A 25475-nucleotide genomic window follows, 5' to 3' on the forward strand; every position below is an offset into this window, starting at 1 on the left:
AGATGGTGATGGGTATTTAGGTAAGCAGCTTTGTATTGTTTGTTGTCCTTGATAAAAGATGTAGTAAACATCAGAAGCATTGGCATAATCAGCTGTGCGCTGTGATTATTTTTTCTCAAGTCCCTGGAGCTGGAGTGCTACCTACATTCGTGCTTATATATATATATAAAAACAAACAGCAAGCAGTGGCACTCGGAGTCATCCAACGGTAGAAAAAGTATTTACTGTGAACAAATCACATTACCAACGTTTCGGGACAAACAAGCCCCTTTGTCAAGGTGAATGACAAAGGGGCTTGTTTGTCCCGAAACGTTGGTAATGTGATTTGTTCACAGTAAATACTTTTTCTACCGTTGGATGACTCCAAATGCCACTGCTTGCTGTTTGTTTGTACTCGTTTATTCAGAGGGCACCGGAGCAAGTTGATATACTGCTATAGAGTGCCAGTCTTTTACCGTCGTTTGTATATATTAGAGATGAGCGGGTTCGGATTTACTCGGTTATACTCGGATTTACTCGGATCTCAAAACTGCATTTTATTGGCTATAAGCTATCACGTGTCAAATCACGTGTAAAATAAATCCGAATTAATCCGAACTTGTGGTAAAATGGCGATAAGAACCGAGTAAATCCGAACCCGCACATCTCTAATATATATATATATATATATATATATAATTATATATATATATATATATATATTATTATTTTTTTATTATTATTATTATTATTATTATTATTATTATTATTATAACGGAAATCAATTTAAGTAAGCTAATTTCCTTCTTATTGGTTTAATTCACATATGAACAAAATTATTGTAGGCTGATTAGATAACACCAAACCAGCTAAAATCCAACAAGTTTTTGCTCAACTTTATTAAAAACTTACATTTTGTCTGTGTGACTTATCTCTGTTCCTCCCCAGTGGCTGGCAGGTATATGAGGCTGGGGCATCTCCCTCAGGCTCAAAGGCCTCTAGCATAAGTAAGGTGGAAGTATCAGGTACCATTTCAGAGCTTAGTCCCACAGTACAAGCCGTTTGAATGTTATCTCCTTGAAACATATTTGGAAATATACATGTACAGTAGATAAAATTCCATATTGTTACAAACAATCAGTAATAATTGTGAATGTCTATAAACATTAGAAACAAGCCGAATAGCAAGATATTATATTAAAAAAATTACTTACTTATTAATATCAAATAACTATAAGGGCTCTATTTATTATGTTAATTATCAGGGTGCAATATGTAAAAGTTGTGTAGACATTCGAGGTCATTCTAAAAGTGCAAAAATAGGTAGCATAGGTTTATAGAGCAAGATGGTTGTGTATGTGGAAGTAGCGGCAGTATGCTCAGGCAGCAGGCGAAATGAACAGTTCCTACTGCAGTCTGCAGTATAAGGTATACGTGCAGATGAGTCTTTTCAGAGTGAAGGGGTGGTCTATTGACATTTGGTTCTACACCAAAATAATTAATTAATTTCTACCGCAGTCTTGTAAATATTAACTCCAATTTAATCCAAGGGGTCAATTCAATTAGACGCGAGATAGATGCGCCTGTGAGTATGTGCGGCTATATGCAGTCTTGATGGCATTTGCATCCATCTCTGAATCTGGCCGAAAGTCAACTGTACCTGAATTGCTATTTCCACCAAAAAATGAAATCTTGTTTTTGTAATTTTCCAAAATAAAGCCTCTATTTTGTACTTAGTGAAAAATGTCTTTATTGCCTACAAGGAGTATATTTTAAAGATTAAATAAGAAGGTGAAAGATAAAGTACTGTTGTGTCCAAATCGCGCCAAACAGCCCCATTTAACACGCCACAGACTTTGCTGCACGAAAGCAATAATCTGAAATGCTCAGCACATTATAAGTGAATTAAGAAACAAAACTGAGGAAAAAGTAGCACAATGGAGATAAAAATAGTATAATTGAGGAAAAAGTACATAATCTAAGGTAAAAAGACAGGTCCATTATGAGTAACCCACGCCATGTATCGTTATGAGTTATCTGTGACTTTACCAATTCCTTTGCTACAAAAACACTAATCTTTAGTATCTCGGACATTATAAGCAAAGTATGATGAAAAAATTGAGAAAAATTTTGTAAAACTAAAAAAAAGTATGCAGTGTAAAAAGACAAAAGAAAGGTCTGATAAGAGTAACCTGCACCATTCATCGTTATGCATTATCTGCGACTTTATACCAATTCCTTTGCTACAAAAACACTAATCCTTAGTATTTCATACACTATAAGCAAAGTATGATGCAAAATTGAGAAAAATGAAGTAAAACTAAGAAAAAAGTACAGTATGCAGTGTAAAAAGACAAAGGTCCTCATTCAGAGCCGGACGCTCTGAGCAGAGCGCTCGCTCTGAATGAGGGCCATCCTCCATAAAAATGGAGCGTCCTCCTGGACGCTCGTATAGCTGTGGGTCACCACCCACAGCACATACGAGCGTGCAGGATGATGGTCGCGATGGTCTTGACCATCGCGACCATCGCCAGTGCGACCAGAAGCCTGTGGTCGGGGTTTTTGACCACAAGCCCTGGAGTGATTTTGGCTCTATCAGAGCCAAAATCACTCCCACTGACATCACTAGTGATGTCAGTGGGGCCGGCTTCTGACGGTAGGCATTCCCTTGGGAACGCCTCCGTCTGGGAGGCACGCCCCCGGCACGCCCACCAAAGGGGGCGTGCTGTCAATCAACATCGACAGCACGCCCCCTTTGATCAGACACAACGAGCGAAGGAAACTCCTTCGCTCGTCGCGTCTGGCGCATGCGCACGACGGAGCTCCCTCCGTCGTGGGCATGCGCAGTGCACACCATCGACCCACTTGCGAGCGGACAGCCGCTTGCGAGTGGGTCTGAATGAGGCCCAAAGACAGGTCTGATAAGAGTGACCTGCACCATGCATTGTTATGTGTTATCTTCGACTTTATAAGAAAATCCTTTGCTACAAAAATACTAATCCTTAAGCTGCATACAGACGCAATGATTTTGTTACCAACGATTTTATGAACGATTTTAAGAACAATTTTCTGTCAGATTATCTGTCAGATTTTTTAAAGTGTAATGAACACATTTTTGAACTACAAACGAGTTTTGTAACTTCCCTTAATGAAAATCGTTCAGTTGGTCAGTCAGAATGAACTACAAACGGGAACGTGCATGAACGATAATTGTTCATCGTTATAACTCAGAAACTGAACGATTTTTTCAACGATTGAACGATAACGACGTTGTTATATTAAATCGTTCAAAAATCTCACTATAAGCAAAGTATGATGCAAAATTTTGAAAAATGTAGTAAAACGAAGAAAAAAGTATGCAGTGTAAAAAGACAAAAGGCAGGTCTGATAAGAGTAGCCTGCACCATACATCGTTATGCGCTATCTGAGACTTTATACCAATTCCTCTGCAACAGAAAAATGTATCCTAAATACCTAGTACACTATATGCTACTAAGGTGCAAAATTACAGAAAACATCTGTATGTACACTGAGCAACAAAGGCAATGAGATTCCACACAAAGGGCAGATGCAAGCAAACAGCATACATTAGCACAATACCAGGGAAGCCATAAAGGTGAGTAATCCAGCAGACGAGGCAAATGATAAGTTTGAGCAGCTTTTTAGAAGAGAGTAGGACAAGATGTTGCAACTATAATGATGGTGGCGGGGAGGGAAGGAGTGGAGAAAAGGGTGAGGCATAAGTGGGGTGTGAGAAAGTCATCTACAAGTGGCAGTGAAGGAGGAGAGCATGAGATGTAAAATGTAGGAGGGGGATTAAAAAGATTCATAGTGATGGAAGTTAGGTGACTCGCAAGCATAACACAATAACCATAACAATAGAGAGAAAGAGGAGGTAGAGGGAAGAAGCTCAAGAGAGAGGCATAGTGAGGTTAGATTTGAAAGAAGCTGACCCCTAAAAATCAAGTCAGTGGAACCATGTGTCCTAATAGGTTTCATAAGTGTCTGCCATGGAAGAGAATACGTCTTCCATGTACATAAAAAAACCAACAATTTTAGCAAACCACCCTGATATGGACATAGTAGAGAACTAGTGCCAATGGACTGGGATGACTGCCTTAGCTGCATTGTTTAATTTCTTCAGTAGTAATTTATATTTTGTACTTAAGAAGGTGTGCTGTCACACTGTCCAAATTGTCATCACTGCTACATATAAGGCATATTCTGTACAAAAACACATGCACACATACATATTAATACATGCATAAAGCACTCTGTAAATATTGTAGTCCTGTGTTTGATAAACAATGATCTTGTGAAATGTGTCATACCTGTTAACATGATTGTCCTTATGTTAGCAGAGTTTAGTTCACGAATCACAGATTTGGTTTCAGACTTAATTTTATTTTCCATGATTAGAAATCCAAGAAACAAAAGTTCATGCTCCACCTCTTCTCTGTAATATATGAAAGCATAATACTTTAATGAAGGTTAGTAATTATATTGAAACTTATATTTTTGTTGCCAACATGGAATACACATCTCAGAAACATTTCCTCACTCCTGCAGTTGGCTGGAGTTTCTTGATTTATCCTGATTCTACATTCTCCAACCTGTTTTTTGTTGAGTTATTTTTATTAGGGTAGGTTACTGGGATATTAGCTCCTATAGAAACCATTTTGGGCAGTTTACTCTGTCAGGAATTATGAGTTTGTATAGCAGTTACTGATTGGTGAATTCCAATAGCAGGAGGTTTCAGTGAGAAAAGTTGTACTACAGCTATAGCCTCAGTCAGTGTCGGACTGAGGCACAAAAGGCCCACTAGGGAAATGCAGTGATATGTACCCATGCTTGAAAGGTGTGGCCATCAACCTAGGATGTGTGGCAAGCCACCACAGTTGCTTGACTAACCTTTGGGCAAATCTTGGTGTAGCTTCTATAGAAGCAAACCAAGAAATGATGTTGATCAGTGGTCCTGCTCCACAAAGTAACTGACCCTATAATAGAGTAACAATGTACAATTCAGTACATGAAACCTAGAGGAGGGCTGTGTGCCCTCAGGCAGTGGGGTCCAACAGGAATTTTCCCTGTACCATTGTGGGCCAGTCCAATCCTGGCCTAAGTGCAGAGGTGAGTCTGGGGATTCATACAAAACCATTATAGGGAATAGCCAGCGGTCTAGAGCCGGATAGATCATCATCCAAGAGGCAGGGTTTAAGAATCAAAGAAGGTAATCATCAGACAATCAATGGTCAAGAGCTAGCGGTACATGTACTAAACCGTGAAGAAAGATAAAGTGGAGAGAGATAAAGTACCAACCAATCCGCTCCTGTCACTTTACATGCTGTGTTTGAAAAATTACAGCTAGGAGCTGGTTGGTTGGTACTTTATATCTATCCATTTTCTCTATCTCTAAGGCTTAGTACATCTCCCCCCAGAGGTAGTTTCCAAATCCAGGATGGCAGCCAGGACTGTACAAAATACAGGGGTCTATTTACTAAGCAGTGATAGGAGAAGTGAAAAGTGAAGAGTGAAAAGTGATAAGGTGCCAGCCAATCAGCTCCTAACTGCCATCTCACAGGCTGTGTTTGAAAAATTACAGTTGGGAGCTGATTGGCTGGCACCTTATCACTTTTCACTCTTCACTTTTCACTTCTCCTAACATTGCTTAGTAAATAGACCCCAAAGACTATTGGTCACAGAGACAAGCTAGAAGAAGCTGGCAGTGTGTGGTTAACAACAAGCTGCTTATACAGTATGGACCTGTTATTATGGTAACAAGCTTCAGATGCTTGAAATTCACTACTTAAGGTCCCCATACATCAGAGATGGATTGCAGCAATCGTGCAATTTGCAATCGATTGTGTATAAAAATCTTTCCCTTTTTCAATCGATTGTGGCAATTCTGCAATCTGCAATCGATTGAAAAAGGGAAAGATTTTTATACACAATCGATTGCAAATTGCACGATTGCTGCAATCAATCTCTGATGTATGGGGGCCTTTAGAAGCAAGTTATGAGGCAATTCTATTGTGCAAGGAAAAAAGCCTGTGTCTGCGGGAGCAGCAGAGTGCTAGTGGCCACTGTGTGCTAACATTGTTAATATGAAATTTGCCAGCAGGGAACGTCAGGAACTGTACTAGCATAGGACCTGACACTTACTGTAACTTGTACATTCTGGTCATAATTGCAACACTTACATTTCTGTTGTCTTAATTACATGTATGTTTACAAAAGACTAAAATATCTACTGGCTACTGGAATAATGGAATAACAAAATACATGGAATGATAATACACATTGTAGTGTACACCTCCCACTTCCTTGCTCCATTTACCTAACAATAGCAGTAGTTTCCTCAGACCTTCTTTTGGTCACCTACAATCTTGGTATCATTTGGCTCTTGCTCTGCTCTCTTCTCTTTTCTCCCACAAAGTGGCACAAAAGCACTTACCTTCCATCATTATGCAAGGATCCTCTCAAAATATTATGAACTTACAGTATGAGGATCTGCAACGATTCCAGCTACAGATGACATATGGCAGTGCATTGTGAAGTTTAACAATTGCATATTCTTTTTCACTTACAGCAATCAGCACTTTGTTGAAGGCCATGTCAATAAGGAGAAACAAACTTCAACCACAGGCAATATACTTGTATCCAATGTTGTTTGAAAACAATGTAGAACATTAGTCTATTTGGGAATATTTCCAGTGTTAGAACCATAGACAGTTGTATAGCAATTGCCTGATGTATTTTTGGGAATTTCTACTTCTGTTAACTCAGGATGGTGATAACAGAAGCAAATGATAGATAAAAGTACTTTATTGTTTGAAAAAAACATTTCATTCAGAAACAGATTTTAAATATAAATTATATGTTTTAATATATGCATTTAAACTATTTTTAAAAATTATTATTTTTTATTTTACTAAGTGGAAATGAAAGCCCAGAATAAGCAGGTTAGGCATGGGCATCTCTCATGATTCTACATTTTCCAACTCATCAACTTTGACTTTGTTTCTAAAGATTCTAACTTCTCCAGTCTATCAACTTCATCTTTATCACTCCCAAACTGTCCCTTCAGGACTAAGCAGCTTGGCTGGCTGTTATGAGTCTCTGACAGCTAACTCTCCTGGGAGTAGTCAACACTGTGACATACAATTTGAGGCATACTGACACTGTCAGGATGCGGCCTGGGATCGGCCTATACTCACCGCTGAACTGGTGTCTTTAGGTTCCGAGGTGTTCAGACGCCAGTTGTAGTGATGGGTTAGGGTTGAGGATTCTCCCCGCAGTCCGTTTGGACTTCCTTCCGTGCATCCTGACTCCTGTGTTAGCGGGCATGGGCGCAGCCATGTTGGTTCATCTCACCTGTTCAGTCTCTCCAATGGCAGCTCTGCTGTCTCTCAGCTGATCTCACGATCCAATGACCAGCTGCCTAGGGGTATTTAGGTCCGACTCCTGCAACAGGAAGTTGCTGATCAACATCACTGTATGACTGCATGTAGTCATTCCTGGTGACAACCGTCTTATGCTCCAGAAGCTGTATTGCTTTCCTTAGTGTTCCTGGCTTCCGGTGATCTCCTATGTTCCTTGTGTACTTTGGGCCTGATTCAGACTTGGTCGCAAGCTCTGAGCACTCGCAACCGGGTCGATGTTTCCCCACTGGGCATGCGCACCACGGATCTGGCTCTGTCGTTGTGCGCATGCGCGAGACCCGGCTAGCTCCAGGTGCTCCTTTGCTCCGGGTCTCGCACCAAAGGGGGCGAGCTGTCGGTGGTGAGTGACAGCTCGCCCCTTTTGGTAGGTGTGGCCGAGGGGTGGCTTCACAAACTGAGGCTTTCCCAAGCGAACGCCTGCCATTTGTGGGCGGCCCCACTGACATCACCAGTGATGTCAGTGGGAGAGCTTCCGGCTCTATTAGAGCCAGAAGCTCTCTGGGGCTTGCGGCCACGAGACACTACCACAAGGGTCTCATTGCAATCCCGATGGTCGCGATGGTCTTGACCATCATGACCATCAACCTGGCTGCTCGCTATAGCTGTGGGTGGCTCCAAAAAAAAAAAAACGCCCTGATTCAGAGCGTCCATCTCTGAATCAGGCCCTTTGTCCCTTGTGTTCAGTACAAGTCCCGTCTACACCTCCAGTGCATCCCAAGTGGCATCCTTGTGTACTTTGTCCCTGTGTTACCCTCGCATCCACAGTTATACTGCAGCAATCAGGTGTGACCACACACTGGTCTTCTATACAAGACTTAGGGTAACATACATAATTATGGAAGGCAACCCCCTCAAAGGGCACACCTACTACCCGGACATTTATTGACTCATCCACTTTGGATACATCCAGTTGCTGCACCACGGATGCCCCAGAGGAGAGGTAGTGTATCCATACTACGGATAGAGGCACCCTAAAGTAGTCTCTAACCATCCTAGCAACCAACCCCAGTATTGGGGATTTTACATATCTGGACACATATACTGGAGCATTGTGCCTGCCAGAGGAATAAAGCAACACGTTCTGAAAACCATATCTCTCTCAGTCCTTGTTTTATCATTTTCATAATAACATACACACTCTACTACATCCCTCACATGTAGGTGAGCGCTTAGTACATTATTTCTTCCTGTGTTTCTGTCACAAACTGTGCTAGAGACCTCCATCTCAGACACCTACATCTTCCCATGCGGCTGTGCCATCGCTACCCGCTGAGCTGTCGGCCTGTTGTTCCGGTGATCTCCGATGCGGGGTCTCCGTCTGAGGATCGTCTGCAGCATCCCCGCTGTTGCCTGTGTCCCTCTGCTGCAGATCCATGTGCGCACGGCACGCCAGTATGCAAGTTTTCTGGAACATAGGCACGGCCATCTTGGGCCAGGTCAGGTGATACTCGTGCATCCAGTCAGCAGCCGTCTCAAGTTGCTTCAGCCTAATGGTATAAAAGACCTTCCTGTAAAACATGCTGGTTGCCAGTGCAACAATGTCCATTGCTGCTGCACGACTTATGTTCCTGAGCTCCAGGTGTGAAACCTATGCTACCTAGCATAGCTAGGCCGATTCTCACTTAATACCAATGTTCCTGAGTTTCCTGTGTGTTACCAGTGCTACTCCAGTACGGAGTCATATTCCAAGTGCTTCAAAGTTCATTCCACGTTACTCCAGTCCGGAGTCATATTCCAAGTTCTACAAGTTCATTCCAAGTTACTCCAGTCCGGAGTCAAATTCCTTGTTCTACAAGTTCATTCCATGTTACTCCAGTCCAGAGTCATATTCCAAGTTCTTCAAGTTCAATCCTCTTTGCTCCAGTCCAGAGTCAAATTCTATTCTTCAAGTTCATTCAGTTCCAAGTCTACAGTTTCTTCCTACAGTTCCTTTCCAAGTCCAGTGACTGTTCAGGAACTTTTGATTTACAGATTTCTTCAGTATCTTCTAGTTGCGTTATCTCTGCACAGAGGACTATATTATAACATCTTATATCACAGTCTCCTCTATTACTGTATGAGCATAAACTACATTAAACCATCCAGTTTCAAACTACCTGTTTGTTCAGGTGTCTCTGTCTTACAACCCAGTTTGGGTACACAACCCCAAGTTCCTCAGTCCGTGACAGTTTCAGTACAAGTCTTGTCTACACCTCCAGTGCGTCCCAAGTAGCATCTTAGTGTACTTTATTCCTGTGTTCCAGTACAAATCCCATCTACACCTCCAGTGCGTCCCAAGTGGCATCCTTGTGTACTTTGTGCCTGTGTTTCAGTACAAGTCCCGTCTATACCTCCTGTGCATCCCAAGTACATCTTGGTGTACTTTGTTCCTGTGTTCCAGTATTAGTCCAGTTTATACCTCCAGTGTGTCTCAAGTGTCATCCTTATGTACTTTGTCACTGTGTTTCATTACAAGTCCCGTCTACACCTCCAGTATGTCCCAAGTAGCATCTTGGTGCACTTTGTTCCTGTGTTCCAGCACATGTTCAGTCTGCACCTCCAGTGCGTCCCAAGCAACATCTTCATGTTCTTTGTCCCTGTGTTTCAGTACACGTTCAGTATACACCTCCATTCGCCCCAAGTGGCATCTTCATGTACTTTGTTCCTGTGTCTCAGTATAACTTCATCCCTGCACATCCAGTACGTTTCCGGAACATCTTAGTTTATTCAGTCCCTGTGTCTCAGTACAAGCCATTCCTCTGTGCTATTTCTAGAGTTCCCTGTGTTAGTTGTTTTCTGTATATTATTTCAGTCTTCTCTCACTCCCAGGTACCTGTCCAGAGGACCACGACCTGCTCACTTGGTGCAGTGAAAACCAAATCCCAATTGGAGGGGTCACTGGAGAAATCCACCAAGTGAGTTAGACTGTCATGATAAGGGCTGAGGGGCTGCCGAGATCGCGGTCCTTACCACTCTGGACGCTCTCGCACGGGGCATCCGGCAGGGGTGCAGGGTCCTGGAGAGCAGTGCTGTGCACAGGGAGTCTTTACAGACTGAAGGCTTCCATTTGGAGACAGGTGAGAGGGGATGTGACTGGCAGCACTTCCACGCTGTGACCACTGGGCATGGCCATCTTGGATCTGGGTCACATGTCCATTTTGGGCCAATCAGCTTGCAGCTTGGGCTGGAGTACTAGCAACCAATCCTGCACTACCTGAGGGTACTAAAGGGCTGTCAAGAGGCTCTTTAGATGCCAGTGCAACGTCTATCACAGCTTATGCTGTGAGCTAGTTCTCTGCGCTCCCTTGCCTCTGTATTCCAGTACCAGTGTGTTCCAGTACCAGTGTGTTCCAGTACCAGTGCTTCCCAGCACCTCTGTCTCGTAGCCTGCTTCCAGTCTAGCTCCCGGTTGCCAACTGCTCCCGGCACTCTCCATCTACTGTACGCCTGGCTGACCCCAGTTCGCTAGTTCTGCCGGTAACTCTACAGCCGACCTCGCCCTACGTACGACTCCAGATACTACTTCCCATTCATGAGTTACACCCCGATAAGACTGACTGTCTTCCAGTACCAAAAAGCAACCCTTCAAAACCCTTCCGACTCCACTCCGGATCCAGGTTCGCTCCAAGCCGTGACAAATAGACCCTGCGCCTCTGGGCAGGTCTTGCCAAACCTCGGCAATTAGGAGACTTAGTCTGTCACCCCTGTCATTTTCCTACAACTATCCTAAACCCTCTGGTTCTTAACCTCATCAGAGGTATTCATAGTGCCCGGTTGTGACAGTTTGATCAGCCAAAAAACATGCAAGACACCGGGTTTCAGGATCAAGCAAGTTGTCAACTTTCCTGAATAAAAGCTCATGAGACCAGTCTGCAACTCATGAGTCAGCTACTGCAAGAATTTTCTGGCCAATTAAAAAGAACATTTTCTGTTCTCACTACACTATTGCCAGTTCATTTACAATTTCCATCAGTGAAGTCTACTGTGCCTGTTTCTTTCAAGTCTCAAGTTTCATCTACACCTATGGAAGAAAATTCTTCTAAATCCTCTAATCCACCTTCCCAGTGTCTTCCAACCTCGCAGATGTCTGATACCGGTGTTACCAAACATTTCACGAGTTTTCTCTAGCTATTAGAACAACTACAATATCTTCTCCCCAAAATTTTCCAAGGTCTTTCTAAGGTTTCTAGTGCCAATGCTGATTCAGTTACCATCTCCTCCACTCAAGATAGAGTGAGGCATCGAAGCTTCCTGCATCCTTGACTTACTGAGCTTGAACACCAGTGATGCCGAGAATTACACCTTTGCCTATATTGTGTTCATGAAGATCACTTTATTAAAGATTGTATTCTTTGTCCACTAAGTAATGGTGAAAAAAGTGAGAACACCCATGTCTGCACTTTTGGTTCTGTCCATCAGCCATCGGAGGTTTCAGTATCCCTCAGTCCAGGCGAGAAAGAAAAGTCCAGCAAAGATAAGAAAATTAAAATTTTCAATTGTGGTCCAGCTACAAGATATTGTTGTCCACGTCTGGGTAATGTGGGGAAAATAGCTTTCTCTAGAAGCTCACAGAGACACGAGTTTCTAGTGGATCCAGTCTCAAACCAAACAAACCCTGTGCTAAGAACTTTTGTGATCTAGTAGGTTCTGGAGGGGCAACTATTTTGCTATCCACTGGGGAGGAGTCTGATGTCACTATGCCAGAAGTGGTTGTATTATCACCTTCAGAAGAGCAATTTAGTTCACCTAAAACCAGTGCCTCACCTGAGTTTTCAGTACCAATAAGGGTACGTTGTTCTAAAGTTTCTAAGGCAATTCGCAATACTTCTATAGCAGCGTTAAGTAAGGTGCAAGAAGGGTCTTTGAAACAACCAGTTTTGATTTATGTTATTTTGACTTCCTTACCCCAGGAGGATGTCTCAAGTCCTTCACCACAGGAGGGGGTTTCAAGTTTTTCACCCCAGGAGGGGGTTTCCATTTTGAGTTTTACACCCCAAGAGGGGGTTTCAAGTTTCGTTCCCCAGGAGGAGTCTTCTGTTATTATACCCCTGGAGAGGTTTTTGAGTATCGTACCCCAGGAAAGGGCTTCAAGTTTTGTTCCCCAGGAGGTCTTCTGGTTTTATACCCCAGAAGGGGTTTTCGAGTATAGTTCCCCAGGAGAGGGTTTCAAGTTTCATTCCCCAGGAGGGGTCTTCTGATGTTATACCCCAGGAGGGGTTTTCAAGTATCATAACCCAAGAGGGGGTCTTGGGTCTCTCACCCCAGGAGGGAGTCTCTGGTCTTGCATCCCAAGAGGGGGTTTCACGTTCCATACCCCAGGAGGAAATGTCAAGTCTGCTTCCCCAGGAGGGGGTTTTATGTCCCATACCCCAGCAGGGAGTTTCAAGTCTCATACCCCAGGAGGGGGTCTCCATTCCCATACCCCAGCAGGGGGTTTAAAGTCTCATACCCCAGGAGGGGGTCTCAAATCTCTCATCCCAAGAGGGGATTTCAAGTCCGATACCCCACGAAGGGGTCTCAAGTCTCTCACCCCAAGAGGGAGTTACAAGTTTCATGCCCCAGGATGGCGGTTTTCATTTCAAGTTTCACACCCCAAGAGGGGGGTCTCTGATTCAAGTTTCATACCCCAGTGGGGAATTTCAAGTGTCGTTCCCCTAAAGGGAATTTCAAGCTTCATACCTCAGGTGGAGATTTTGAGTGTAGTATCTCAGGAGAAGTCTTCAAGCGTCTCTCTCCAGAAGAAGGTTTCAAGTGACTTGTCCTTTCCAGTCTGTATGTCCACTTCATCTGAAGTATCCATTTTTCAGAAAGATAAGGGTTTTAGGTTGAGGACCAAGAAACTGTCATGTTCTTCTTCAGATCTTTCTCCTAAAGACAAAACTAGTTCAACAGCTAAAGCTTTCAACACCAAGCAGATTCCCTTAGGTGCAAATAAATGTTTGGAAGGTTTAACATTCATGTTTACAGGAGTTTTGGAGTCCATAACAAAAAACTAAGCGAAGACTTTAATAGAAGGCTATGGAGGCAAAGTCTTTCAGAATATTAGTAATAAAATCAATTACATAATCATGGGACATGATGGTGGAGGGTCCAAACGAAAGAAAGCAAACGGTTTAGGGACTAAAATTATAGATGAAGATGGCTTATTTGATGGATAAATACCAACTCTAATTCTCCTGAATCTCATTCTGGTTCTTCTGTTGATTTGAGTGAGGAGCTTCAATCAAGTTTAGTTGAGTCACCCAATCTTCAGGCTAAGGTATCTCTAGGTGGTTTTGTCTCTAAAGAGAATTCTGTAACTCAGGACTCATCTGACGTATTGGTGCCTATAGTCTTTGATATAGAAGTACTTGCAATACACTGCATTGCTTAAGCATTTTGACACAGTAATGAGAACCGATCCATCTGTGGTATCACTTCCACCAATCTTGTCAAGTTTCTCATCATGAACTTCAGAGGAAGAGCTTTGGAGTGGACTAACCCACTTATTGAGTCCAAGGATCCAATCCTACAAGATGTGATGGCCTTCAGTACAGCTCTGATTAAAGAATTCGCCCATTTTGGCCGTCTTCGGCTAACTTTTCTGACAGAGGTTCTAGTTTGACTTCAGCCCTGCAGTCTCTCAGTTGATCTCACGATCCAATGACCAGCTGCCTAGGGATATTGAGGTCCAACTCCTGCAGTAGGAAGTTGCTGATCAACATCACTGTATGACTGCACGTAGTCGTTCCTGGTGACAACTGTCCTATGCTCCAGAAGCTGTATTGCTTTCCGTAGTGTTCCTGGCTTCCGGTGATCTCCTATGTCCCTTGTGTACTTTGTCCCTGTGTTCAGTACAAATCCCATCTACACCTCTAAGTGCATCACAAGTAGCATCTTGGTGTACTTTGTTCCTGTGTTCCAGTACAAGTCCCGCCTACACCTCCAGTAGGTCCCATGTGGCATCCTTGTGTACTTTGTCCCTGCGTTTCGGTAAAAGTCCCGTCTACACCACCAGTGGGTCCCAAGTAGCATCTTGGTGCACTTTGTTCCTGTGTTTAGTCTGCACCTCCAGTGCGTTCCAAGTGTCATTTTCATGTACTTTGTCCCTGTGTTTCAGTACAAGTTCAGTCTACATCTCCAGTGTCTCAGTGTAACTTCATCCCTGCACATCCAGTACGTTTCTGAAGCATCTCAGTGTACTCAGTCCCTGTGTCTCAGTATAAGCCATTCCTCTGTGCTATTTCTAGTGTTCCCTGTGTTAGTTGTTTTCTGTATATTATTTCAGTCTTCTGTCACTCCCAGGTACCTGTCCAGAGGGCTGCAACCTGCTCACTTGGTGCGGCGAAAACCAAATCCCAATTAGAGGGGTCACTGGAGAAAACCACCAAGTGAGTTAGACTCCGCGCCTCTGGGCAGGTCTTACCAAACCTGGGTTTGGTCGCAATTTGGAGACTTAGCCTGTCACCCCCATCATTTTCCTACAACTATCTTAAACCTCCCGGTTCTTAACCTCATCAGAGGTATTCCTAGTGCCCGGTTTTGACAGAAACATGTCATCTACCCCTGTGAATAGCAGCAGGTAAGCCACAAGGCCCGATTCAGACATGGACGGAATTACAGAGCTGCACAAAAGCGGCTGTGCAATTCCGTCCATCTAAAATTTGAATGCACCAGAAAACTGAGGTCGCAGCCTGGGATCACCATTGCGACCACCGGTTTTGATGGTTGCCATTTCGACCATCGGTTGCAATGGTTGCTCCTTTGGCCAGGCTGCGGAAGCTGACGCTTACCGAGGCCTGTCTAGGACACTTGCGAGGCCAGGAAATTTGCGTCCACTGACACAGATCCTGGCCTTGTCCCTCGCAGAAAATTGGGCAACATGCCCTCAATTCTGAGAACGGTGGCCTGCCACGCCCCGCTCCGCCCCAAAAATGTCACAGCATATCAATCATGTTGCGCCTTGGGGGGGTCTGTGAGCGAGATCACAGGACCCATCCTGTGCATACACAGACCCCAAAACATCAGAAATGTTCGCTAATGATTGGATTAGATTACATCTCTGAATCAGGCCCACAGTAAGGTACATTTGGTAGTCATATACAGATAGGTCATTATAATCTGCATCGGTTCGTCGGTATATCTATCATATTTATTACAGTTTTGAGAAAATAAAAGCAAATGTCTCTAATGTCTAGCTCACAGGAGGAGGCAAAATCAAGGTTGTGGCAATCAGTGGATGAGGAGAAGCCTCTGGTGGGCATCGCCCCTTTACCCAGCCGCCTTTTTTCACATGAACACAAGTTTCTAAGCTGCATGCCATGAAGGCACCTGACTACTTGGGGTGCAGCATTGGAATAGGTACCAACACCCCCCAAATCAAGAAAAAAGTCCTGATTGTGGGACAGTCCCATAAAATGGAGACAATTTCATAAAATCGTGACTAGTTTAAATCATGACGATTGATAGGTATGGTCCAGGTGTTATGGGTTACACATATTTTTCTAGTACATAAGTAAGTATACAGTAAATGTTCCCACTTACTTTAAGGTGAGAAACAATCAATAGCAAATTAGGGGCTGGTTTTGAGTTGAGTGCAAAGCAAACAAGATTAAGGGCAGTATGCACTATCCTCAAAAAAGCTGTCTAAGGACAGTTTCCAATTAGAAGCGAAAAACCATGATCGGCGAAAAAGTTTTGCGATGCCATGTTTTCGCCACTTTCCAAAGTATCGCCCTATTCAATTCCGGGACGTTTTCGCATGGCTAAAACAGGTGAAAAAGCTTCTCCACCCAAAGGAAGGAGAAAAGAAGTACAAAATCTCTATTTTGGGCTAAAAATGTGGGGACTTGGTTCAGAACCCTCAGGACACCCCCCCCCCTCCCCAATGACTATTAAGGCAAAAAAAAACGAAATACCTCCAAAAAATGTTAGGTAAATTGTGGGGCGAAAATGTAAAAAAAGTAATGGAGAAAGTGTCTAAAGTACTGGGACGGCTATTTTGGGGGGCTGTATGGATGGACAGGTGTTTTTAGGATTGCAGGGGGCTGCAGCAGCTGTTATTAAACAAGTTTAAAGAAATGCACTTTATAAACTCCAAAACATACTAGTACCCATTTACATGTACCCCCAATTTAACTACAGCAATTATTTATCACCCAAGAAATTGCTTTTATATAATTTTTTCACACAAATGCAAAAGTGCATATAACAACCCTTTGACTCACTTTAGGAGCAGAATACTTTCATTAGAGCTATTAATACACTTTTATAATGATTACCAGGGTTAGTTAGGCTAGTTACAACCAGTGCCGGACCCTACACTCTTAGATGAGGGGGGCTGTCACCGCCAAAAGCTAGAGGGTGCATAAGAAAAAAAAACACTAACTCACCAGCTCCTCTCCTGTTCGGATCCCGGCGCCTGAGCAATCGATCTGACAGTCGCCGGGACGGCGCATGCACACTAGCGGCAGAGAGCCACGCATGCGCATAATATCACCGGCGTCCAAAGGGCTGCATCATCTGCAGCCCTTAGGAGCCGAGTAGGGCTGGCGGAAAGGCAGAGAAGCGCCTTCCTACTGGAAGCCGCTCTCTGCTAATAGCAGCCTGGGACTGACAGTCCCAGGGGGAAGTGTTTCCCCTCCCTGTAACTGCTTCTTGTTTGTGACTGGCAGGTAGTGCTGCCAACGGGAAGTCACTGCAAGTCACAGTGTAGTGCTGACTACACTGAGGTGGCGGATTTTACTGGGGGGCTGCAGCACCGCAGCCCCTAGGCAAAATCCGCCACTGGTTACACAATTCGCACGTCCGTGTTTTCGCCTGTTTTGCAAAAGAATAGGCAAACAGCAGGAGCGCGCAATGTGATAACTTCATATACAAACAGGCGAATGAGGCGAAAACATCGCACCAACGAATGCTTTTCACCGGCCACGACTTTTTTTGCCTGTAATTGAATCTGGCCCTTAGTTCCAAAAATGGTGATTTCGGATGTTTGACTGCATTCCCCATATAAATAAAGCTCTGCTTGTTTCCGATCGGCAATGCTATCTATAGATGTGGTAAGATTTAAAATGTGCAGCCAGATTTAGATTTGAGAAGGGCATGTCCAAAATCAAATCTAAATTGCAGTGTAAAAATAAAGCTGTCCAGCATTTGTGGGCTACATGCAAATACAGCCAGTAATTATCGGGAATGCAAAAATAATAAATGTATTTGCCCCCCTTGCTTTGTAATATGGTTTGTCCAGGTGCAAAGTTACTTGCTTTTTTTTTTTTGCTTTGCATTGAGACCCAACTCAGAATTAGCCCCTAAATTAACATTTTATTTTGTAACATTAGTCACAGAACAATGGGGGTTTGGGCGGTAAATGTCAGGGGCGCTATACAAGATAGCAGCACCGAACGCCAGGGCTATGTATGAACGGTCAATTTGCCTGACCGTTCTGTCCGCTGCAGCTGTCGCTATCGACAGCTACAGCCTGGCGATGCCCTCTCCCTGCTGCAGTGGCTGCCGGCTCCAGGCTGCACACGGGATCTCGCGCATTCTCAGTGGAGCCGGCCGGGACTGAGACACAGCACTAGGCTGATGCGCTGTGGTCTCTAGCGGGATCCCCTGCTCCGGCTGATGAGATGTTAGCAACTCGGTAAAGAGGCGAAGGAGGAAGCGTTATAGCGGCACGTTAAGTGTCGGTATAATACATCTCCCCCCATATCCTAAATTATTATGTTTTTTTGTTATAAAAAAAGTAATTTGGCAATCTGTGCGTAATCCATGCTCAATCAGAGTGTGTGTCTCAAATGGATGTAAAGTAGCGCCATCTAGTGTAGCATTATTAGGCTTGTGAATAATTCTTAGAAAATGTGTGAAACCAAAGAAAATGAAGGTGTACCAGAAGTATATGACTTATCTAAGGTGATCTTTGAGTTCCCATATGGTTATCCTTTGGCACAGTATTCCACCTTAATATTCAATTCTCCAAAATCTTTCAAAGTACAACATAGTGTAACACTGATAAAGTACAAGTGCTTTATATAAGTTCCCACCACTGCCCTATCTGTGTGGAGTTTGTATATTCTCCCTGTGCTTGCGTGGGTTTCCTCCGGGTACTCCGGTTTCCTCCCACACTCCAAAAATATACTGTTAGTTTAATTAGCTCCCAACACAAATTAACCCTAGTGTGTATGTATGTGTGTGAGCATGTGATAAGGAACATAGGACCTTATTCAGAGGCGGCCGTACGGTCTACGACGTGAGACCGTACGGCCGACAGCGCTACGACCGACGTCTACGACGTGAGACCGTGCGTGAGACCCGCTATGACCGACAGCGCTGGTCGTAGCGGGTCTCTTTCCAAAGGGGGCGAGCTGTCAATGTTGATTGACAGCTCGCCCCGTTTGGAAGGCGGGCCGGGGGGTGGCAGCCCAAACGGAGGCATTCCCATGGGAACGCCTACCGTTTGGGGGAGGCCCCACTGACATCACTAGTGATGTCAGTGGAGAGCTTTCGGCTCTGACAGAGCCAGAAGCTCTCCGGGGCTTACGACAAGTGAGACCCTACCCTAGGGTCTCGTCGTAAGCCCCGGTGGTCGCGATGGTCTAACGACCGCAGCAGAGGCGGGCAGTCAGGATGCAAGTGGCCGCCCAGTTTCTGAGCGACCGCTTGCATCCTCCGACCGCCTCTGAATGAGGTCCCTAGAGTGTAAGCTCTGCTGGGGCAGGGACTGATGTGAATGGCCAAATATTCTCTGTAAAGCGCTGCGGAATATGTGTGCGCTATATAAATAACTGGTAATAATAAATAAATAATATAAGTTGCTTAGTTTTCCACCAGGAGAAATTTCTAGAAGCAGGGGTGTGTTAATGCCAAAGTGGGCCAGTGTGCAGTGGGCTCCCTCTTTTGAGTAGTGGGCCCCCCAAGCCCCACATTTTAAATTGTGCTGGCAAGTGGGTCCCTCTTCCTTTGCAGCGCCATCTTCCCAGAGATATTCTGGCAGAGGGCGCATGCGCACTAGAGCAAAGACTCTGGAACAGTGCCAGAGTCTTTGCTTTCACTGCATGGCGGCATCTTCCCAAAGCTGTCACTGGGAAGATGGCGCAGTGGAGGAGGAGGGACCCGCTTGCCGGCACAAGGTAAGTATACTATGGGTGCCGGATGTGTGGTGTGGGGCCTCCTTGGACCCAGGAGCCCGTGTGCACCAAATACCCTGCACTCATCTGTGTAGCAGAAGTAGACAACCCAACTGCTTACATGTTGCCTTATAGGCTCCTATTTCCAGAATAATTTTCAAAATCCCAATGTGTAAAGCCATTGCATACAGTACCAGCTAAAATATGACACGCGCTTAACTATTACCTGTCTGGTCAATGTCATATCACAAGGATAATAGTAGTATTCAGGATGAGGGAATAAGAAAGCTATATAAATGTGATCCTTTTTATTCACACAAAAAAAATCAAAGGATAATTCACATACGGTACTTTAAAATTAAAAGATATTGTGTATCTGTGACGTGGTTCACTACAGATACCATTAGCAAGCAGAGGGTAAGGCTTTCAGTGGTGTCCCAATGCGTTTTGTCTTTCTATCGCCATTTGGACTTCCTCCCCCTGATGAAGTCCAAAAAGTGATAGAAGTACCAAATGCATTATGGTATCATGTGAAATAGAGATAATTTTAATATGTGGGAAAATATAGAACTTAAATAAATGTTTACTTTGAATACCTTCTTAATGTCTCCACTTTCACATCTTCATTAAATTCCAATTTTTTGTATGCTATCCCAATGACACGGAAGCCTTGCATTGTATAGTGGTTGAGTGTGTATGAAAAATTGCCTGGAACTGGATAAAAAAAATTCAACAACTTTAAAAATGACAGTACATCTTACAGAGTTAGATGTAGGTCCAGCAGGAATGACAGTATTATTACAGGAATCATTCCTGACTTCCAATTACTGTTTGCACATATTTATTCCAGAGCAAAGTTGTCCAACATTCTTTTTTTTTTTGATGGGACGTTTTCCCTGGCCCACTCAGCATAGTCTTTAACAACTTAGAAGTTTACCACTATCTATAGATGTGTCCTCATACACCTAGGGGTAAATTTACTAAGATGGGAGTTCTATTAAGAAGTGATGTTGCCCATAGCAACCAATCAGATTCCAGGTATTATCTTCTAGAAGGTGCTATATAAATGAGAAGTAGAATCTGATTGGTTGCTATGGGCAACATCACTTCTTAAATAGAACTCCCATCTTAGTAAATTTACCCCATAGCCTCAATATTCCCCATATGGAGCAAGACGCCAATGAGCTGCGCTATGAGGGGTAGCGTATCATCTTTTCATTTACATTTTGTATCTTATTTGCATCCCAGACGCAGCAAAACACAGCTCAAAGTGTACTACAGACGCTGGGCTGCAACTAACCACAAATGAATTAGTTTAAACATGTACAAATGGCCTGATTCAGGGTTGTATGCTAATGCTAACGCATTTGCGAATTTTGCCGCTTAGCAATTGCTACAATATGTTAATACATCAGCCAGCAGAATTTGTATTGAGACGCCCTCCAGAGCCCTCGTAGCCGTACACAAACGCAGCATCGGAGGCAGATCCTCAAACCATCGACTCCTTGAGTGAGTCTATGTTCACTGAGAATTGCTGCGGTAACTTAGATGCTGGAGCATTGTTCTCTGTGTGCGCGATCACAGACGCTGGCTAGTGCACGCCCAATAAATGGCCCCGACGCGTCCACGTTTTGGCCGGAACTCCCTGTAACCACTCACAAAATAGACTCTTCCTGTCAATCAATTGCAAGTGAATCCTCACAGCAAGTGCGTTTACAATTCATTCACAGCGCGTGCGCAATGCGCAAACCACCCATAATCGCTCAACTGGTGAACATCAGAATAGTGTTCAACTCTGAATCAGGCCCAAAGTCACAGATGAAGTACAACGGAACTTGGCATGAGAAAAAGCTACGGTCACTGCATCGTAGCACTTCGTATAGAGATTATGGGGTCTATTTATCAAGCAGTGAAAAGTGTGGAGAAGTGGACCAGTGGAGAAGTCGCCCATAGCAACCAATCACCTCCTACCTATTATTTTATATACTGTACTTGATAAATGCTACTTCAAAGCTGATTGGTTGCTATGGGCAACTTCTCCACTGGTCCACTTCTCCACACTTGTCACTGCTTGATAAATAGACCCCTCAGACTCAGTCGCACACAGATATACAAATGTCGCACATCAAATTGATTAGTGCAACCTAGCAAAGTAGTTTGTTCTCTTCCTATTGTTTTATTTGTGTGAATAAGACACACATTTCCAGTGAAAAAGACACTTGGACCAATTGTGTTACCCGGTGAACTGGCCCGAAGAGACGGGCTGTCTGGCACGAGTGATGCCATAGTGTATGAGGGTATATCGGTATAGCATAGCAGATCCTTTACAAAGGGGATTGCTGTGGTCTTTGCTTGTTTTTCCAAGCATGTGTAAACTTCCTGTATGGAATCCCCCCATAGTTGAGTATGCTCAGCATTGGTGCTTGAGCAGTGCTAGAAATTGTAATATTCATCCCCAAACATTGAATTTTGCCCCTGTATATTCTCTGTGTTTATATAGGTTTTCCTCACATAGTTCTAAAAATTCTGGCAGATGAAATGGTTTCTCACTCAATTGTCTCTGTGTGTGGTGTGATGTGATCCCCTGATGAAGTCTCAAAATGGAATGTATATGAGAGTAGTGCAGTTATTTTTCGCATGCGCTCATTATTGCTATCTTCCCTTACTGCTGAATTCTCTTGTTTTGTCTGATATTTGTTGTTGTCCTGACAGAATAACATATACAGGATTCATTTTTTTTTTATATTTCATGTACAAATTTTATTGTGGTCAAATAAGTGTAATTTTGAAACAAATGACTAAATCTTCATTAGTTACTGGATTTGTCCTTTATAGATCTCAGGTTAATTATGATATTTGTATGTGAGATTCTAGAGATTAAATAATTTCTTCAATACTGCTTTGATGCCATTACAGTAGCGCTTCTAAATAGTCACACACTGTCTATTCAGGTTCAGTAGAGATTTATCTACATTCAGTTACTTGATAAGCAACTAACAGGTGCATTACCAGGTACATGGTCTGGCTGCAGACACTAAAGGGCGCCTCCTGAACCTCTTCCTTTGGCTTCCAGGCCTTTGGCTTCCAGATACCCATGGCTTCTAGAAGATGGCCAGCCTTAATTCTTAATGAGGGAATAATGTATATGAACTTTTTTTGGACATCTGTTCTTACTGTACATTAACTTATATGTTATTTGAGAGTGATGAGCAATATACACTTCTGTTCCTGTTCTCAGGCTTTGCATGTTCTTCATTAGCTCCTGCTAGTCCCTTACTCTCTCTTATTATCAGGTATGTGATGCCACAAACACCACTCAACAAAACAGTAACTAATTCACCTGTACAACAATTAAATAAAGTAATCTTTCAGGTTACCAAGGGAAATCACAGTCTTTGTTTGTTTGGACATGATCTAGATTTACACACAAATAGGGTGCGAGCAGCCATATTGAGTGCTTGGAAATTAATACAGATCTTCATCTATATTCATACAGCAGTTGGCTGCCTCTATCAATCCGTTTGTGAAAGTAGTCATCATTATCAGCATGCATTAGTTCCAGCTCTGTATTTGGTACAAGACATCCATCTGGAATCAGACAGGTCCTTGCATACACACATATCTGAATAGAAAGCAATTCCTCCTACACAGCCTTGTCTCATATCATTTAGCCTAAGGGCCATATTCAGTTAGAAGCGAAAGGTCAGTTTCGGCGATACTTTTTCGACGACCAAGTCATTTTCACTTGTTTCAACATATCCCCGTATTCAATTGTAGCGTGTTTTCGCAGATGCAATGCAATGCAATGTACTGTAACAGGCGAAAAAGTTTGGCCTATGAATACCCGGTGGAAAAAAGTGCAAAATTGGGGTTTGTGGGTATAAGTAAAAAAAAAAACACCCAGCACCCATGGGACAGCCTCCCTAAGGATAACTGCGTCAAAAAATGTTTAAAAAAAAAAAAAGACTTCTGGACACCCCAAAAAAGTACTTTCGTTTTGGGGGCGAAAAATTCAAAGTTGGGGTACAAAGTTAAACTCTAGCGAAATAGACTCCAGGGGGTCCCCAAGTATGCCCCAGGTGTTTTTTTTTATTGCAAGTGGTTGCTGCAGGTGGATTTTTCACGTTTTTTAAAACTTCACATTTGCAACTTCAAAATATGCTAGTACCCATTTTCATGTACCCCAAATTTGATGGCACAAGTTATTTTCACACAAAAAACTCCAAAATGCTATTCTTAACCACTTTTTAAAAGATGCAAGATAGCACCTATTGAGACCATTTAAAGTGGCCAAATACTTCCTGCAGGGCTATTCAGGGATACCAATAGTGATCCCCTATGTCAGCGCATCTTTTAGGGGGGATCAGGCAGATTTCCCCAAAACTGACAGAACTTTTCACCGATTTCATGTTTCGCCGGGTCCCGTTTTCGACGATTTGGAATTGAATACGGGGATAAGCAGTGACGAGCACGATAAGTTTTCACCGGCAAAACCTCTGATGACGGCAAAAAGTCCGACAATGGATTTTTCGCTTCTAATTGAATATGGCCCTAAGTGTAAATGCCCAGTTACACCCTGTCACCTGCAAGTGGAAATTCGGCTGAGATCATTATTTTCACTCTCCATTATCTGTAGTTACTCAAAGTTGCTTATGCTCAGCTCAGAAATATCGCAGTGTGAAAACTCGCAAGGTCATTCTGCAAAAAAAGGGACTTTATTTTACACCTCCAAATAAGGCCCTTTATTTACATAGATATCCTACCCTGCAAACATCTACATATAACACTGTTACTTACTCAGGGCCTTATTCACTACGGATCGCAATATTGCGTACGCACGCAGTTCAAGTGCGATAGCAAGCTAATCCATTCTGATCGTAATGCAAACTCAGCACTATATAAGGACGCCCACTTTACATTTGCACACATGCATAATACTTAGCAGAATAGCGAAACCATCGGTACAATCGGGTACCATTGCAGCCTCACGCACACTTGCACAAGCTCCGACCTTACTCAGAAATTCCTAACAACCACGCACACTATGAGACATCAGGCTGCGTAGGGCATCGCAGTGGATAATTTATGTACGCCCCTGAAACAGCGTGCGAGCGCACTGGCACGCCTGCGTTTGTCCGACCACCCCCCTGTCACCACCCACACAAACTGCACTTCCTGTCAGTCACTCTGCGATGGGTCTGCGTAGCCTCTGCAATCACAGTCCTGATCGCAACAGCTAGTTCACGCACGTTCACTGTGACCAATTTGCATGCATATTAGCAACTGCGTTCTTTGCTGAGTCAGGCCCTCAGTGCAAGCAGCCAGTGCAATTACCTCTGTTACCCCAGAAATGGTAGTACATGTGTTTTTCTGTTTTACACAAAGACCATTAAGGATTTAGAAGGGGTTTACAAACTCTTAAAAACACCCCATCCTCTCATCTCCACCCCTTAACCACTCCCCCCCTCTCTCAGGGCTTTTATATACTTTTCACATGTGTATATCCTATGATTGCAGTAAAGGTTTTAATATAATTAGGAATGTTATATTTTATAACGTTTTCTTATATTAGTATATATGGGATTACTATAAAAAGGCTTAGGGGCCTATTTTCACCTGCAATAGTAGAAATTAAGTTATCGGCCATTCATCAAGAGGGTAAAGCAGTAGATATCACAAATATTTCCTGCTTACCTTTCTCTCGTGGAATGGCCTGGAGCTTGAGTGCATCTTCAGATGGCAATTGCTCCCGCTCGGGCCTCGCAACCCGCTCCTTCCCTATGGGAAGGAGTCCCAGGTTGCGAAGAGGGATCCCTCCACCCATGTCCAGCTCCTTCCACCGGATGTTGGGGCTCTTGTGCGCATGCATGACCTATAGGTCACACATGCGCACCTGTTTCACTGCTCTGACAGCTAAATTTCGGATCAGCTGTCCCCACACTGGAGCAATGATGAATTGCTCCGGTGCTTG

General features: G+C 43.5%; 1 protein-coding gene across 1 annotated transcript in view; it reads right to left on the bottom strand.

Moving 5' to 3' along the window:
• Positions 1-25475, bottom strand: part of LOC148508284 (putative cation-transporting ATPase 13A5) — a 157234-nt gene that overhangs the window by 82260 nt on the left and 49499 nt on the right. Inside the window, exons 10-12 of the mRNA XM_088444741.1 lie at positions 20101-20218; positions 4311-4435; positions 892-1055 (exon numbers count right to left, since the gene is read on the bottom strand). Of these exons, the coding sequence (XP_088300867.1) occupies positions 892-1055; positions 4311-4435; positions 20101-20218 (407 nt within the window). The remainder of the gene's footprint in view (positions 1-891; positions 1056-4310; positions 4436-20100; positions 20219-25475) is intronic.

This window comes from Taudactylus pleione, unplaced genomic scaffold, assembly GCF_031769625.1.
Source record: "Taudactylus pleione unplaced genomic scaffold, aTauple2 ptg000372l, whole genome shotgun sequence".
Lineage (NCBI taxonomy): Eukaryota > Metazoa > Chordata > Amphibia > Anura > Myobatrachidae > Taudactylus > Taudactylus pleione.